General features: G+C 36.3%; 1 protein-coding gene across 2 annotated transcripts in view; it reads left to right on the plus strand.

The window, feature by feature from the left end:
- Nucleotides 1-14,607, plus strand: part of LOC306869988 (ras-GEF domain-containing family member 1B-A) — a 69,531-nt gene that overhangs the window by 15,768 nt on the left and 39,156 nt on the right. The window contains exon 3 of one of the 2 annotated variants that reach the window (XM_079416988.1): nucleotides 8,661-8,711. The exons of the other annotated variant lie outside the window; for it this stretch is intronic. Coding sequence (XP_079273114.1) covers nucleotides 8,661-8,711 — 51 coding nt within the window. The remainder of the gene's footprint in view (nucleotides 1-8,660; nucleotides 8,712-14,607) is intronic. 2 annotated transcript variants of the gene reach the window in all.

A 14,607-nucleotide genomic window follows, 5' to 3' on the forward strand; every position in this document is an offset into this window, starting at 1 on the left:
TGTAAATTACATTATTATCACTTTACAGGCTTTCACTGTGATTTTCACAGTATAATACCGTATTCGGGAATTTTACTGTGAAAGTAATGTAGGCGGAGCAGTTACAGGAAATTTTACAGTGTAGTTTTGAAAAGATTCAGGATTTGCAGCTGAGAGGATGAAGGGATAAAACAAATGCTCTGTGATTTGATTGATCAAATTTCTTTCCTTTATATTATTATACAGTGTAAGTGGACTATCTATAGGTCACGCCAGATGTGGCCCATTCACGTCTAAATGATGACACATTACACTCAACTAATAAAGGTCAGCAGGTATATAAGGGGAACAATAGTGGTGCAATAGTTGTATACTAGCTGTAGCATCTTTGACAGCATGGAAAAAAGCAATACATCACTACCAAAGGTTGCTGAATGTGTAATAACAGCATTGACCTGTCATTGGAACTTTGATTGGCATAAAAACATTACCATGTCTGCTATGCCACATAAATCAGGCCTTCGCTCTGCACAAACGTGCTACGGTGAGATGCTAAAAAAGTGGAAAGGTATTGATTTTTTTTCTCCTTCATGTCACGAGGTGATGAGAATTTAACAGACCCTCATTATGCCACCGCATGCAGTTGTGTTTCACACAGATCTCTGCCAAGACTCTTCTCCAGTTGATTAAGAATTGGATGGCCGGCTTGATTGAGGCTTGCACTGAGCTCCTGCTGGCCTCTGTTTGTTGCCTGCTACTGTCGCCATAGCTAAGATTAGCTACAGCAACCTGTGGAAACTGACCTGTCTGAGAAACAATGCCAGAATGAAACTGTCTGCTCAATCCACCTTATTTTTTCTGTAAGAGCGGACACGGCCATTTGTAAATGTAATGTGCGAGGCTTCCGGTGTCATCCGCTTCAAGCTATTGTTAGCTGTATAAAACAGCTTATCTTGCTGCTTGATATTGCAAACTGGTGTGTCTTACCATATTATTTTAATGTATTATTTTAATTACGAATACAATGGTTTGTAGTGCAAACAGTTTTACCGTTTACTCCACTTTATTCTTCTCGCTATTTCCCTATTGCAGCTAATGAACAGGCAGCCTTACACATTCACAGAAAACGGCTTACTTCCACGTTGAAAAATAAGGTGGATACATATTATATGTGACCCTGGAGCACAAAACCAGTCATAAGTAGCACAGGTACAGTATATTTGTAGCAATAGCCAACAGTACATTGTATGGGTCAAAATTGTCGATTTTTCTTTTATGCCAAAAATCAATAGAATATTAAGTACAGATCATGTTCCATGAAGATATTTTGTACATTTTCTACCGTAAATATATCAATATATATAATTAGTTTTTTGATTAGTAATATGCATTGCTAAGAACTTCATTACAGTATGAGTTTGACTGGCTTTGGAATCACTAATCTTTATATTTTACTCACAGGCGAGTGCATTGAGTGGCAAGAAAAGACTGATTTATCCACATAATATGTTATTATATATAATTCTATTTTATTGACAGTAATATATTGAGAAACCTATTGATTCTAATCAATCTGTCATGTATGCCTTTACTAGTAGGCAATAAAGTATAATTAATAAAAGTAATAATTATATTTCACCTGTTGAAAAGTTTGGGTTGGTATTTGTATTTGGTACTGGTTTAAATCATACATTACAATTTAAAATAACTTTTCTATTTGAATTTCTTTACAAATGGAACATATACATATCCGTTATTCAGCTGCGCTTTCATCTATTGTTTCCTGTCTAGCACTGTCACTTACTTCTTGTCTGTATTTAATGTTTGTTTAATACTTATGTAATATTTGTGTCATGTCTGCATTGCAATTTCCTCAAGGAACCACATTTCTTTTTCCTCTGTAGTGTGTTAAACATGACAGTAAATCTGACTTTGAACATGGATGTGTTAATAAGTTATGTTCTGGGTCTCAGATAGCACTGAGAAGATTTTTATGCTCATAAAATATATGCCTTCCGAGGAGGGATTCCTATGATTTTTTTTTTTTAGTTTATCTTTTCAAATTTGGATTGGATTGTTGGGTACTATCTAAGCTGCTGAAGCACTCATTCATTCACACACAGGCACACACCCCTTGGTGTTTTCAAGAGCAGCTGCTCGCCACTAAAGTGTGAGTTTAAGCTTACTTTTGACCCAACATAAACAGGGCTGACGTTATCACACACTGGGTCAAACTGAGTTACAGTAAGCAGCTGAGTCTCCTGTGCTTACTACTTTTACTTTAGAAACACTGCGCTCTAGAATAGGCCACACTGTCATTTTCATTTCAAAGTTTGAAGTTAGGAAACCAATGGGCTTGTCTTAAAGTTTAGACTATTTTCCATATTTTTTTGTTGAGTTAGGATGCTTTTGTAATACACTTTTCCTATATTTAGTTGAGATATGGTGTACTTAGGAAATGTTGTTCTTTAATAGCTTTTGTCGTAAATGAGGTCCTAACTGAAATTGCCATACCTAACAGATAAGAGAGGATTCTAAAATCTTTCTGTAATACGCCCCCTGATCATGCGTTTCATACTCAATACTGAGATGACAGCAAAATTTAATTATGCAAACATATTTCGTTAATCTAATAAAAAAAAACATTTTACCTTTTGGTTGAGGTGTAACTTGTTGTGGGAGTCACATTATCTCATGTGCTTATTGTAAGTCTGTAGTTCATGTGTCTTGCAGGACGCCCACAAACCCCATTGTATATTTTGTTACTGATAACATTGTCAAATGATCCCATGATTATTTATACAACCTAAAAGTGTTTGATTGCAGAGTTACCAAGATAAGGCGAGTATACACAACTGTTTTTTTAAAATGTTTTTAAAAGGTCTATTTGACTATTTGATGAATAATACAGTAAAAACTGTAATTATATGTAAACTGTATCTGAAATATTATTACTGTTTAAATATAACTGTTTAATATACAGTAAGTAGTAACTTATTCCGGTGATGGTAAATCTGACTTTTCCACAGCCATTACTCCAGCCTTCAGTGTCACATGATTATCCAGAAATCATTCTGATATGCGGATTTGGTTCTCAAATTTTATTATCATTGTTGAAAATGGTTGTGCTGCTCAATATTTTGTGGATTTATACAATTTTATTTTTAGAACTCTTTGAATAAAAAGTTCAAAAGAACAGAGTTTATGTAAAATAAATCGTTTGTAAAATTTTAAGTTTTTACTGATCAATTTAATGTGTCCTTGCTGGATAAAATTCAGAATTAAGAATTAAACTCCAGGCTTTAGCACTAAGCTTCTTTGATTTTGTGTTTACATGCACTGATAAAAATGATTTTTTTGGTGAAATAAATACTACATAAAAACAAATGTAATTTCTACATCAAATAATTTAGTTCAGGCAAGAATTAAAAAATTTAAGTAAATTCTATATTATGCTTGTAGAAATTAAAGTTTGAACTTAAGTATATTTTACTTGGAATTGTTTGTTTACAATGATTCTTTAAGTAAATATCAAAGTTATGATCCTGTTTTTCCCATCATGCACTGGGGCATAAATAATTAAAAAGGTTAAATTTGTCACTGTTTTTGAGTTGTATTTACACTGTTTATGGTTGCTTTTGTTGTTAGGTTTAGTAATTTACTGTTTTGTGTCATCTGGAGTTGATTTTCTACTCAAAATGACCCATTCTTACTCAAAAACTATCCACTGATTGTCACCATCATTGTGTATGGTGTACCAAGTATTGAGGTCTCTGTGTTCATTTGGATAATAATTCTATTGAGTGGACATATAATCTTAAAAGGATAACAAGCTGTCTACTTGTAGTTGCTAAATATTACTTATTGTTTTTTTTTTTTCAGTGTGGTTTCAGAAATATCTTCAGTTTGAGTGGCACGACTGCATTATAAATTGACGAATGAATCCCAGAAGAGACACAACACTTCAGGATGACTAATCGACAACTTTCAGACCTGCCAGACATCACTCAGCTGTCTGCTCTCAGACAGAGATTTATAAATCAATGCTGAGGATTGATTCAGACCTGTCTGTCTAAAGTCTAAGTCTTAGTCTCTTTTTAGTAATTCTATTTAACCCAGTCAATATAGTATAAGTAACTAGTAGCAGTGGCATACCGTGGGGTTTTAGTCAGGGCCTTCAGTAAGCAAGGTTAGTTGTGTATAGGTTTATAGTGTTTTTTACTTCATTGTTGTATGTCTGTATTTATGTGAAGAAGAAGTGACATACAGCCAAGTATGGTGACCTATACTCGGAATTCGTGCTCTGCATTTAACCCATCCAACGTGCACACACACAGCAGTGAACACACACACACCGTGAACACACACACACCCGGAGCAGTGGGCAGCCTTTTATGCTGCGGCGCCCGGGGAGCAGGGGGTTCGGTGTCTTGCTCAAGGGCACCTCAGTCGTGGTATTGAGGGTGGAGAGAGCACTGGACATTCACTCCCCCCACCTACAATCCCTGCCGGCCCGAGACTCGAACCCACAACCTTTGGATTACGAGTCCAACTCTCTAACCATTAGGCTTACAACTTCAACTGTAAACATCTTACACATCTCTGTTACAGCTAACGCAGCTATATGCATATAATGCACATTATTCTGCACACAGGCTCTCAACAAACAATGACGGCTGATCAACTATATTAATAGTAGGTAAACACAGTAAACACAGCCAATAAAAAGTAAACACAGCCAACAAAATAACTTGAGCTCGGTGCTAGCTGTTAGCCACTGATAGCACTCATAGTTGCAATGGTTGAAATGGTGCATAAAACCTTTGCTGGCCTTTGTTAGCGAATTCACTTTGGGTGTAGGTCTTCCTTTCTCAGTTATTCTCTTTTGTCTGCAAAAGAGCGCCCTTGAAAAAGACTATTTTAGTAGATCGGCAGCAAGATCTGGTGTAGGCGCCGATGACTGCAGCTGTCATTTTCTTTTCGTTTACTTTCATGTTCGTACCTTGGAAATCCCTGATTAAAGGGGCGGTCTAATGCTAGGGGGTAGCACTGGGCACGTAGCTGGACCAAAATTTGATTGGCTGATGATTCTGTCACTAATGCTTGTAACAAATCAGATGTGACGTCTTTCAACAACAGGGTAGCACTATCTGTAGTGCTGGCCTCTGACTTTTTTATGGAGGATATTCCAGTTCAACCTCAACGAAACTAATCATAGGCAATTTAGTGGACATTACACAAATTAAAATGATACCTAAATAATCAATAAAAACATTTTTCACACAATTTTGTTTTTTATAGGGCCAGCAGAGAAGGCCCTGCTTCCCCTGACGGCCCACCACTGCGCTAATAGTATAGACGAAACCAAAATATTATTTTAGCCAAACCCATTTCAAACAAGGTTATCTTATTATGTTATTGTTACCTTATAGACTTAAGAATACATCCATGCCAGACAAGGAAGACGCTCTGATTTTAATTTACAACATTTATTTTATCAACCAAACATGTTAACATGTTTGTTGTCGTCTTCTAAATAATGGCGCGAGTGGGGCTTGAGGAAGTGACGTCGTCTGCGTCTGCGCAGTGCAACCTGATGCAGCTCCAGAAGTGACACAGGAAACAGAAATACTGCAAAATAATAATAATAATAACGCGACTAAACGAGACGAAATAACGTTATTTACTTTTACATTTAGTTTCGTCTCGTTTTAGTCAATGAAAATGGAGAGACATTTTAGCATAGTTTTTATTTTGCAAAACACATTGTCTAATTTTTATTCGTCAACAATATTGCATTATATATTTAATTATCGTCATCGTCACATGACCAGAATTTACGTTGCGTATCGTTTCGTTTTCGTCACGTTATAAAGGTTCGTTGACGACGATATTTAGTCAATTTTCGTTGACGAAAGCAACACTACGTACTGGAGATCCATTCATTTGAGAAATCTTTCTTTGACCCTTTACCCTACAGTTAGTTCCATTCACAAAGTATAAATTTAACTCGAGCTCACCAAGTTTGCTCACAATAGCAGTCAATCAATCATTTATTTAAAACACACTGAAGGAGCTCGTAATCAACCTGATGAGTTGAATTTATGCTTTGACAGTTTAAATGGCAGTGGAAGGAGGATGATTTCATTATGCTTGTCTTGTTTGTCACTATATTTGCAGAGTTAATAGTTGATTCAAATTATAGGGAATGCAATTTCCTGAGATAACATGTAGGTGAGCATCTGTTTTTCACACAGACGTCAGTGTGACAGAAGAGGCAATCATCTGTGTGATTAGAAGGGTCTGGTGCACCTGTGGCAGCAGCATGGATTCCCCCAGTGTTTCCATTAAAGCAGAAACCTCAGTAGACACGGTTTGGCTCCTTCAGTGCCAGGAACTGATGGTTCAGTGAGCAAACTGTGTGTGAAATGTCTGGTTCCTGGCACCTGAGGATGGTGGGTTCCTGTTCTGTCCTTCAGACCGTGTTGTTTGCATGGTTGAAGATTATGGAGATTACCGGAAAACTTGAATCTTGCCTTAGAGCAGCCCTGGACATGCTTGGCAGTTGTTGAAGCAAACACAATGTGTTAAAGCCAAGTCCTCTAAGTATTAAGAACCATGGTGGCATGAAGGCTTGAAATTAAAGTCCCTGACTGCTTTCATTAACACTTTACAATAAGACTCAATTTGTTAACATTAGTTAGTATATTAGGCATCATGAAAAAATGAACAACATTTCTTGTGACAGAGTTTATTGATCTAGGGTAATGTTATATTATTAATATACTACTTAGGCCACAATACTATGCAATACTATTTCAAAATATAAACTCTATTATTGCACTCTTTTTTATATATATATATATATATATATATATATATATATATATATATATATATATATATATATATGAGAGAGAGAGAGCGAGAGAGAGAGAGATATTAATGGTTATTGCATTGATTCATTATGTGACTTTCTGATCACCACCTGTTTTTGTTTGTTATCAGTGTATTACAGTGGTTCAAAATGGTATTAATACTTCCATATGTTGGTATATTAACATTACATCAGTTAAGGAAATACCTTTTTTGTGAATTTAAGTTAAGTCTGTAAAACCGAAAATGTAAAATATTTTTTACAGTGAAGTTCTGGCAACCACAGCTGCCGGTATTTTACCGTAAATATTTTTACAGTGTAGCTATTGAATGAACTAATGTTAACGTTGTTGTAAAGTGTTACCATTCATACTGAGCTAGACAACATGCTATTAAAAACGGGTGTTAAAAAACATGCTATTAAAAACTGTGGAACTATAGACAGATTATAATTAATAGGTCGATGAATGATCCAGCCCTCAGATTATCCATGAGATCACATTCTTTCCAGCTGTGCCAAACTCCAAACATCCTTCTGATTACCTTTCTGACACAGCCAACTACAATAAATGCAAGACAGGACTTGCCACTCAAGTAGTTTTACAGGGGAAGAAGGATTGTTAGTGTAGCCCATTACGATTGCAGCCGTTGTATTAGTGGAATGGTTTTAATTACATGCATGACTTGCTTTGCTTCCTATTCTGTCATTTTCTTATTCTCTGCCGGAGCCACTGGGTGCTGTAATGTAGCACTGTTGTTTTGTTAATTGCTTTGGATCACTGACCGATGGACTTGCAGGGCGAGATGCTTTCTGCCATGTTGTCTCATTTGTTATTTGAAGGTCTAGACTTTAATTAGCCAAACGAGCTTTCTTCTATGTCTAAATTACAGTCACACATTTTCAATTAATCTTGACATAGACACCTGCTCACACAAATAATGAATTCCACTCTTTTATTATGGTCATTTTTCCTTAGCCGCAGTCATTAAATATCACCAGGGTTGTTAGATTTGAAGCGTCCTGTGTTCTGGACAACAGCCTCAGGAAACATGTTTTACTGTGGAAAATTACTCCACTGCAGTAACACTGAGATCAGTAAAGCGAATAATTCAGTCTGATTTATTTATTAATCTCTTGTAGGTTGATGTTGGGCATAATGATTGCTTAATTATGGAATGGTTCAATAAAGCTGATAAAACAAAGTATTCACATATTGAATGGTCAGCATCTCTCGTCCCAGTTTTAGCACTGAATCCATGTCACTTTTGCAATATGTCAAGTGCGAATATAATGACACTTTCAGCAAAGCATGGGAAATGATATGGATACTAGAACAGTGTCCATAATATTGTTTGGATGCATATTGGCTGTGCAGTAAAAATACTCATGTGGTATGCAAAATATGGTTAAAAAATCATTATGCAAAGCTTAGTTAAAGGCAAGCAATGATGCAATTGTCAACAATCTTTAAGCTTTAATATCCTGACTTTTTTTAATAAATAAAGAGGATGTGAAGGGTGTGATTGTGCCGTGTTCTGTTTGCAAAGCTTTTCTAATGCTATGTTATGGGTCTGGGTGCAGTTTGAGCTCTTATGTAACTTGAGTTTGCAGTAACTAACTTTGTCTAATGACTCTAATCTAGTTTATCTGTCAGTTGTCTGAATTGCCTGTGATCATGACAACATCATGTGATATTTATACATCCTCATTTAATGTAGAAGGAAAAACTTAAACTTGTCACACTTTCATCATGACCTTTGTGTCAACTTTTGTGTTCCTTTATTGATATCTGCTTTTTTTGCAGCCCACCATATTTGGGACACTGATTGAAAAACCGCTGGGGGATCACAATGCAGTAAGCAAATCATATTCCCTTTATTCTGAATGTTTGAAGAAGAAAAGATGTAATGGATAAAATGTGGTTTTGACACATTGACACATTCCTCTGTGTGTTTGATTCTTATATTTTCAGTTCACCAATAAGCAACTGGACATTGCAAAAAAATAGCTGTCACTGATAATGTAGCTTTCATTTACATAAATACTTATGTCTGTAAACACTGAGACTGTGTTTTGCTCTAGACAAAGGTTGCCCATTTCCTATTGTTAGTCAGCCAGTTTCAATATATAATGCCTGAATATTTTTAACAGAGGTAATTAAATGGTTCTTTTGACGAATTAACCACGTTAGATAAGATTTGATACAGAATAAGGTGGAATGAAAAGCTTGCCAAGTGGCAAATGACTTATTCAGTTACTTATAGGGCCAAGTGCATGAGGAAACAGACAGCTACCTCTTTCATGTGGCACAAGTAATCAATTTGTCTCAACAGTCTGTCATGTTGCCACTTCCTTGCCCTATAATGGGTTGTGATGTTCTTTACTGATCTGTCATTTGTGTATAACAGTGAAGGCCGGAGTAGTACAGGAAGCAAATGAAGAGGGGAACATTTGCACCACTTTAGTGTGTGGTATTTAAAACTGTATTTCATTAATTTATTCAAAATCTACTTGCATTTTCGTATCATCTGTTTTTGATGAACCTAAATTAATTGATTAAAAACTCAATTTATTAAGTACTGCAACCCAGTATTCAATATTCAAGTGGCTGACATTCATTTAGGTTTATGTTTAGCTGTGCAGGGCCATGCAGCAAACTAACAGTTGCTCTTTAAAGCATCTCCCTCTCAGTCCTGAGGATATACTAACAGTTGGAGATCATATTGTATTCAGTAAAGTTTTGGGCAGCATGCATGCTTTCTCTGCCTAATGAAACCTAGGAGAATCCAGCTTGCCCACAGACAGGAGGATCAAGGCCTAATATTATGCTAACGTATGCGTGTCGAACAATGGCTTTCTCTACGGGACTGTGCACCAGAGCCAGTCGACACATGAGATCAGTGCAGAGACTTAACTCCAATGAGATGAGCTTTAAGGATTAATGCAATTACAATGTGCCAAAGCCAAATTGATTTTTTTTGCAGTTCTTTTGTTCTCTGCAAACTTATATTAGTCCGATCTCTCATTCACCTTCTCTGCTGTAACGCATGATCTGTTTGCTAAAGGGATGAAGGCAGATCATTGGAGGTTTGTAAAAAAAAAAAAAAAAAGAAAAAAGGGCTTTAGAATGATTGTCTTTGGCCTTGTATTTTATGGTGACCTTATATTCACCTTATGTGGCTGCAGTAATTTTGGCTCAGTGATATATTATAGACAACATGGATTTCAAATGATTTAACGACGAGCATGCAGATGAGCATCCCTGAGACGGTTTCTGACAGTTTGTGCAGAAATTCTTTGGTTATGTAAACCGATTGTTGCAGCAGCTGTCCACGTGGCTGGTCTCAGATGATCTTGGAGGTGAAGATGCTGGATGTGGAGGTCCTGGGCTGGTGTGGTTACATGTGGTCTGCGGTTGTGAGGCCGGTAGGATGTACTGCCAAATTCTCTGAAACGCCTTTGGAGACGGCTTATGGTAGAGAAATTAACATTCAATTCACGGGCAACAGCTCTGGTGGACATTCCTGCAGTCAGCATGCCAATTGCACGCTCCCTCAAAACTTGTGGCATTGTGCTGTGTGATAAAACTGGACATTTTAGAGTGGCCTTTTATTGTGACCAGCCTAAAGCACACCTGTGCAATAATCATACTGTCTAATCAACATCTTGATATGCCACACCTGTGAGGTGGATGGATTATCTCGGCAAAGGAGAAGTGCTCACTAACACAGATTTAGACAGATTTGTGAACAATATTTGAGAGAAATAGGCCTTTTGTGTACATAGAAAAAGTCTTAGATCTTTGAGTTCAGCTAATGAAAAATGGGAGCAAAAACAAAAGTGTTGCATTTATAATTTTGTTCAGTGTATATGCGTGTGTGTGTATGTATATATGTGTGTGTGTATATAGATATATATATATATATATATATATATATATATATACACACACACACACACACACACACACACACACACACATATATATATACACACACACACACACACACACATATATATATATATATATATATTATTATTATTATTATTATTATTATTATTATTATTTTTTTTTTTTTTTTTTTTTAATTTTTTTTTTTTTTTTCCAAGAGTATCACATGCAAATGGTCATAGCATGTGCATCAGAAGTGATGGACAAGTTGTTTTCCATTAGTGTATCATGAACATTTGACTGATGATTGACTAGCTGCCCGAGATTGTTAATTTAGGTTGGCGTCCCATGACAGTGGCAGGACAGCTCGGCTGGAGCTCTGGAATTTTATTCAGTGTTTGGGAGTTTTGAGGGGAAGGTGTCTGATTCACTGGACCAGTTAAGGACAAGCTTTGTATTTAGAACACATCCGCTCATGGAATCATCTGAATAATACAGTAGTGACCACCAACATAATGAGCTGAGCGAACTCAGCAGCAGACTGTATGACAGGGAAGTTAGAGAGGGCTTTTCAAGCCCTTTTGATTTCATAATAAGGGGATACTATCCATCTTTAGAAAACACATTATGAACATTATTAAGTTACTGTTTAATATACTTTGACAAATCTCAAGATGGCACACTTGTTTTTATAAGAATATCCATATATATTTTAATTCTTGGGTTCTTGGGTGTGTGATTTCTTTTTTTCATGAGTTATTGGTTTTGATGCCCCGTGGGTCTTCATATTCAGTAGGTTTTTCTAGGTCACCAGTAGCTAATGTCAAAAACGTTTATTTGATGTCATGCAGCTGACTGCAATGCTATGGCAACAGCAAAAGCTTTTATGCCCATATGCACCCTTTGAAATAGCGAGTCTTCAATAGAGGAGAAATCATTTTCAGACGACGCTGCATCATTGATAAGACCTCTGTGTTTTCTAGGTATGTTTTAGTTTAACTAGTGATGTTTTACTCATGTTGAACAGTTCTGGATTTCTCATAGTATTGTCAATCATGTTTGGGTATGTTTGTATGAATGTGCCGCATGTTGGTGAGGATTTCCTATCTATTTTGAGACATAAAAATGAAGCGCACTTCTGCTACAAGAAAAAGAGGCTTCTTAATTTAAAATTATGACAAAAAAGTCATAATAGATACTAATTCATAAATATGAGATTACAAATTCAGAATTTTGACAAAAAGACCAAATATGACTTTTTGTGTCTTAATTTTGACTTGTGTCTCAGAACTATGATTTAGGTTATCATAATTTCAACGTTTTTGTCTTAGCAGAAATGGGCTTCCATACCTTTCAGCTGGGACAGGCAAATTTCATATTCAAAACAATCAACATCACGCAGAGGCCTATTTTCCCTATACTAATACAAAGCAACTTGGATAAAACAAGTGATTAATGCTGCCTTCGTGTGCTATCGGAAATGTCCTATTTCCCACTTATGAAGTCGTGATTACGAGCTTGTCGTATTCAAGTGCTTTAATGTCGGAAAGAATAAAATGTAGCATTCCATTGGTAAACAATCATATATACATGCAGTTGGCTGACAGTTCTGGAATTTCGGTCAAATACATGTTTATTTCACTGCTTATAAAACATACAATATGCTTTGAATGATCGTTCATATCTAGCCTATAAATACACTACTTTAGCGACAAGACAAGGGATGTAGTTGTTGTGAGAACAGCATTGACAGCAGCAATGGTTGTCCCCGTCTACCATGTTTAAAGTTTATGACCCGCCCAACTCGGAAACTCGGGTATCAAAATTATTTCAGAATTTCCCAATAGTAAATATGACTTGAGAGGCAGTTCACGTCCAATTTCCGATTAGAAAACTCGTATTTACGATAATTCCGATAGCACGTGAAGGCAGCATGAATCCTGATAGCCGATTTCATCACGTTCCCAGTGAGCATCAGCAATTCCATAAATGTCCAAATATATAATGAAACATTTTGAGAATACTTTAAAGAAGTATCTAAGAGGTTTGTTTTCTGTAGTAAGTGCATATATGTCAGAGCTTGTGCAGAGAAATCCAGGATTATCATGGAGTCTGCCAGTCTCTGGTGCACTGCCAACTGATGCAATGCAGGTTGGTCAATCTAACGATGATGCATTATGTGACGAGTCAGGACTTGTTATTAAGCTCCTTATTTGGCCTATGCAGTACTTCTCAACTGCTGTATCATGGCCTAAAATCAGAAGTCTGTTCACTAATTATATATAGTATATAATTAGGATAACTTTATGAGAGAATATTGTTCCCATATCTTTTATTGGTGTGTTGTTGAAAATTATCACTTGATAGAAGCTAGTCAAATTGCATGACATACCAATGTGCTTGATGATAAATGATAGTGTGTTCTGTGTGGTCACTTATTTATAAATAAGTACATTGAAGTCTCTTGTTGGATCAAAATACAGTAGAAACAGTAAAATTGTGAAATATTATTACAATTTAAAATAACTCTTAATATGTTTTGTTTATTCCTGTGATGGCAAAGTTGACTTTTCAGCAGCCATTGCTCCAGTCTTCAGAGTCACATGACCCTTCAGAAACCATTTTAATATGCTGACTTTGTGCTCAAACATTTCTAATGATTATCAATGTTGAAAACAGTTGTGCTGCTTATTATTTTTATGGAAACCCTGATTTTTTCCTTCTTCAGGATAATAAGCTCAAAGAACAAATTTGAGATAATTTATAACAACACAAGTGTCTGTACTGTCACTTTTGATTGAAGAAATGTGTCCTTGGTGAATAAAAGTATACATTTCTTTAAAATTCATATTACTGACAACAAACTTTTTGAATTGCATTGTATGACAAATATATTGTAAAAAAATAGTCGCTTCAAAACCAGTTGAGAAGCACTCGTCTAGAGCAACTCTCTCTTCTTTCGGACAGAATTCGTTAGTTCTCCGAGTAAACGTGGACATTCCTGTGGTAAGCTTCATGGAAGCTGAAAACATCAATACCCTGGTTCAGGGTATATTTGTATGAATAACCTACCCACTTGTATGTGCCTGCTTCAGATTTAATGCTAGCAGAATGAGGTACTTGAATGTCAAATGTACCATCTGGTGCTTCAGCACACTGTAATACACTGTGAACAAAGAAAGTCTTTCTCATGCTCATAAGGTGTTTGGCTTTTTTTTGGAGGGAGGTGACATACGTTGTTTAATAGTTTTTTTTTTCAATTCTATGTTGTCCTATATTTTTTAAACACGCTCTACACCAGTTCGCATCAGCACACAGTTGTATAAAAGAAACCAACCCTGTGTCAATGGGAAAAACAAAATAGGAAGGCTTTAAATTCACACTGCTTTGACATTGTGAAACAAAGTGTTGTTGTTTTTTGTGGGGGCTTGCCTACACGCAAGCTGTTCTGCTCGTAAACATGGGGCCAAATGACCTTCATCTGAGGATGTTTGTCTTCCAAGGAAAGGCTGCTTTGATGACTAACTGACTCGGCGCTTTTGTATTGGCTGCGTTATGCCCATGTTATGGATGGGCTACCACAGCCCCCCGGCTCCTCCTAAGATGAATTTCTCCTGTTTGAACTGTAATAACAAACAACCTTTTGTTTTTAATGACCTAGAACACTGACGCAGTGCATCTTCAAGAATTTACATCTTTGTTCAAAGTAAGTGTTATGAAAACAGTATGAAGGTCAGTGGACCAATGAATGGATGAATAAAGTGTTCAAGAATATTTTGTAGCCGACATGTAAAGCCATTGACACGATCCAATGCTAAACTTGATCTAGTTGCTCTGTGATTCTGAAGGTATTTTAAAG

This window comes from Barbus barbus, assembly GCF_936440315.1.
Source record: "Barbus barbus genome assembly, chromosome: 5".
Lineage (NCBI taxonomy): Eukaryota > Metazoa > Chordata > Actinopteri > Cypriniformes > Cyprinidae > Barbus > Barbus barbus.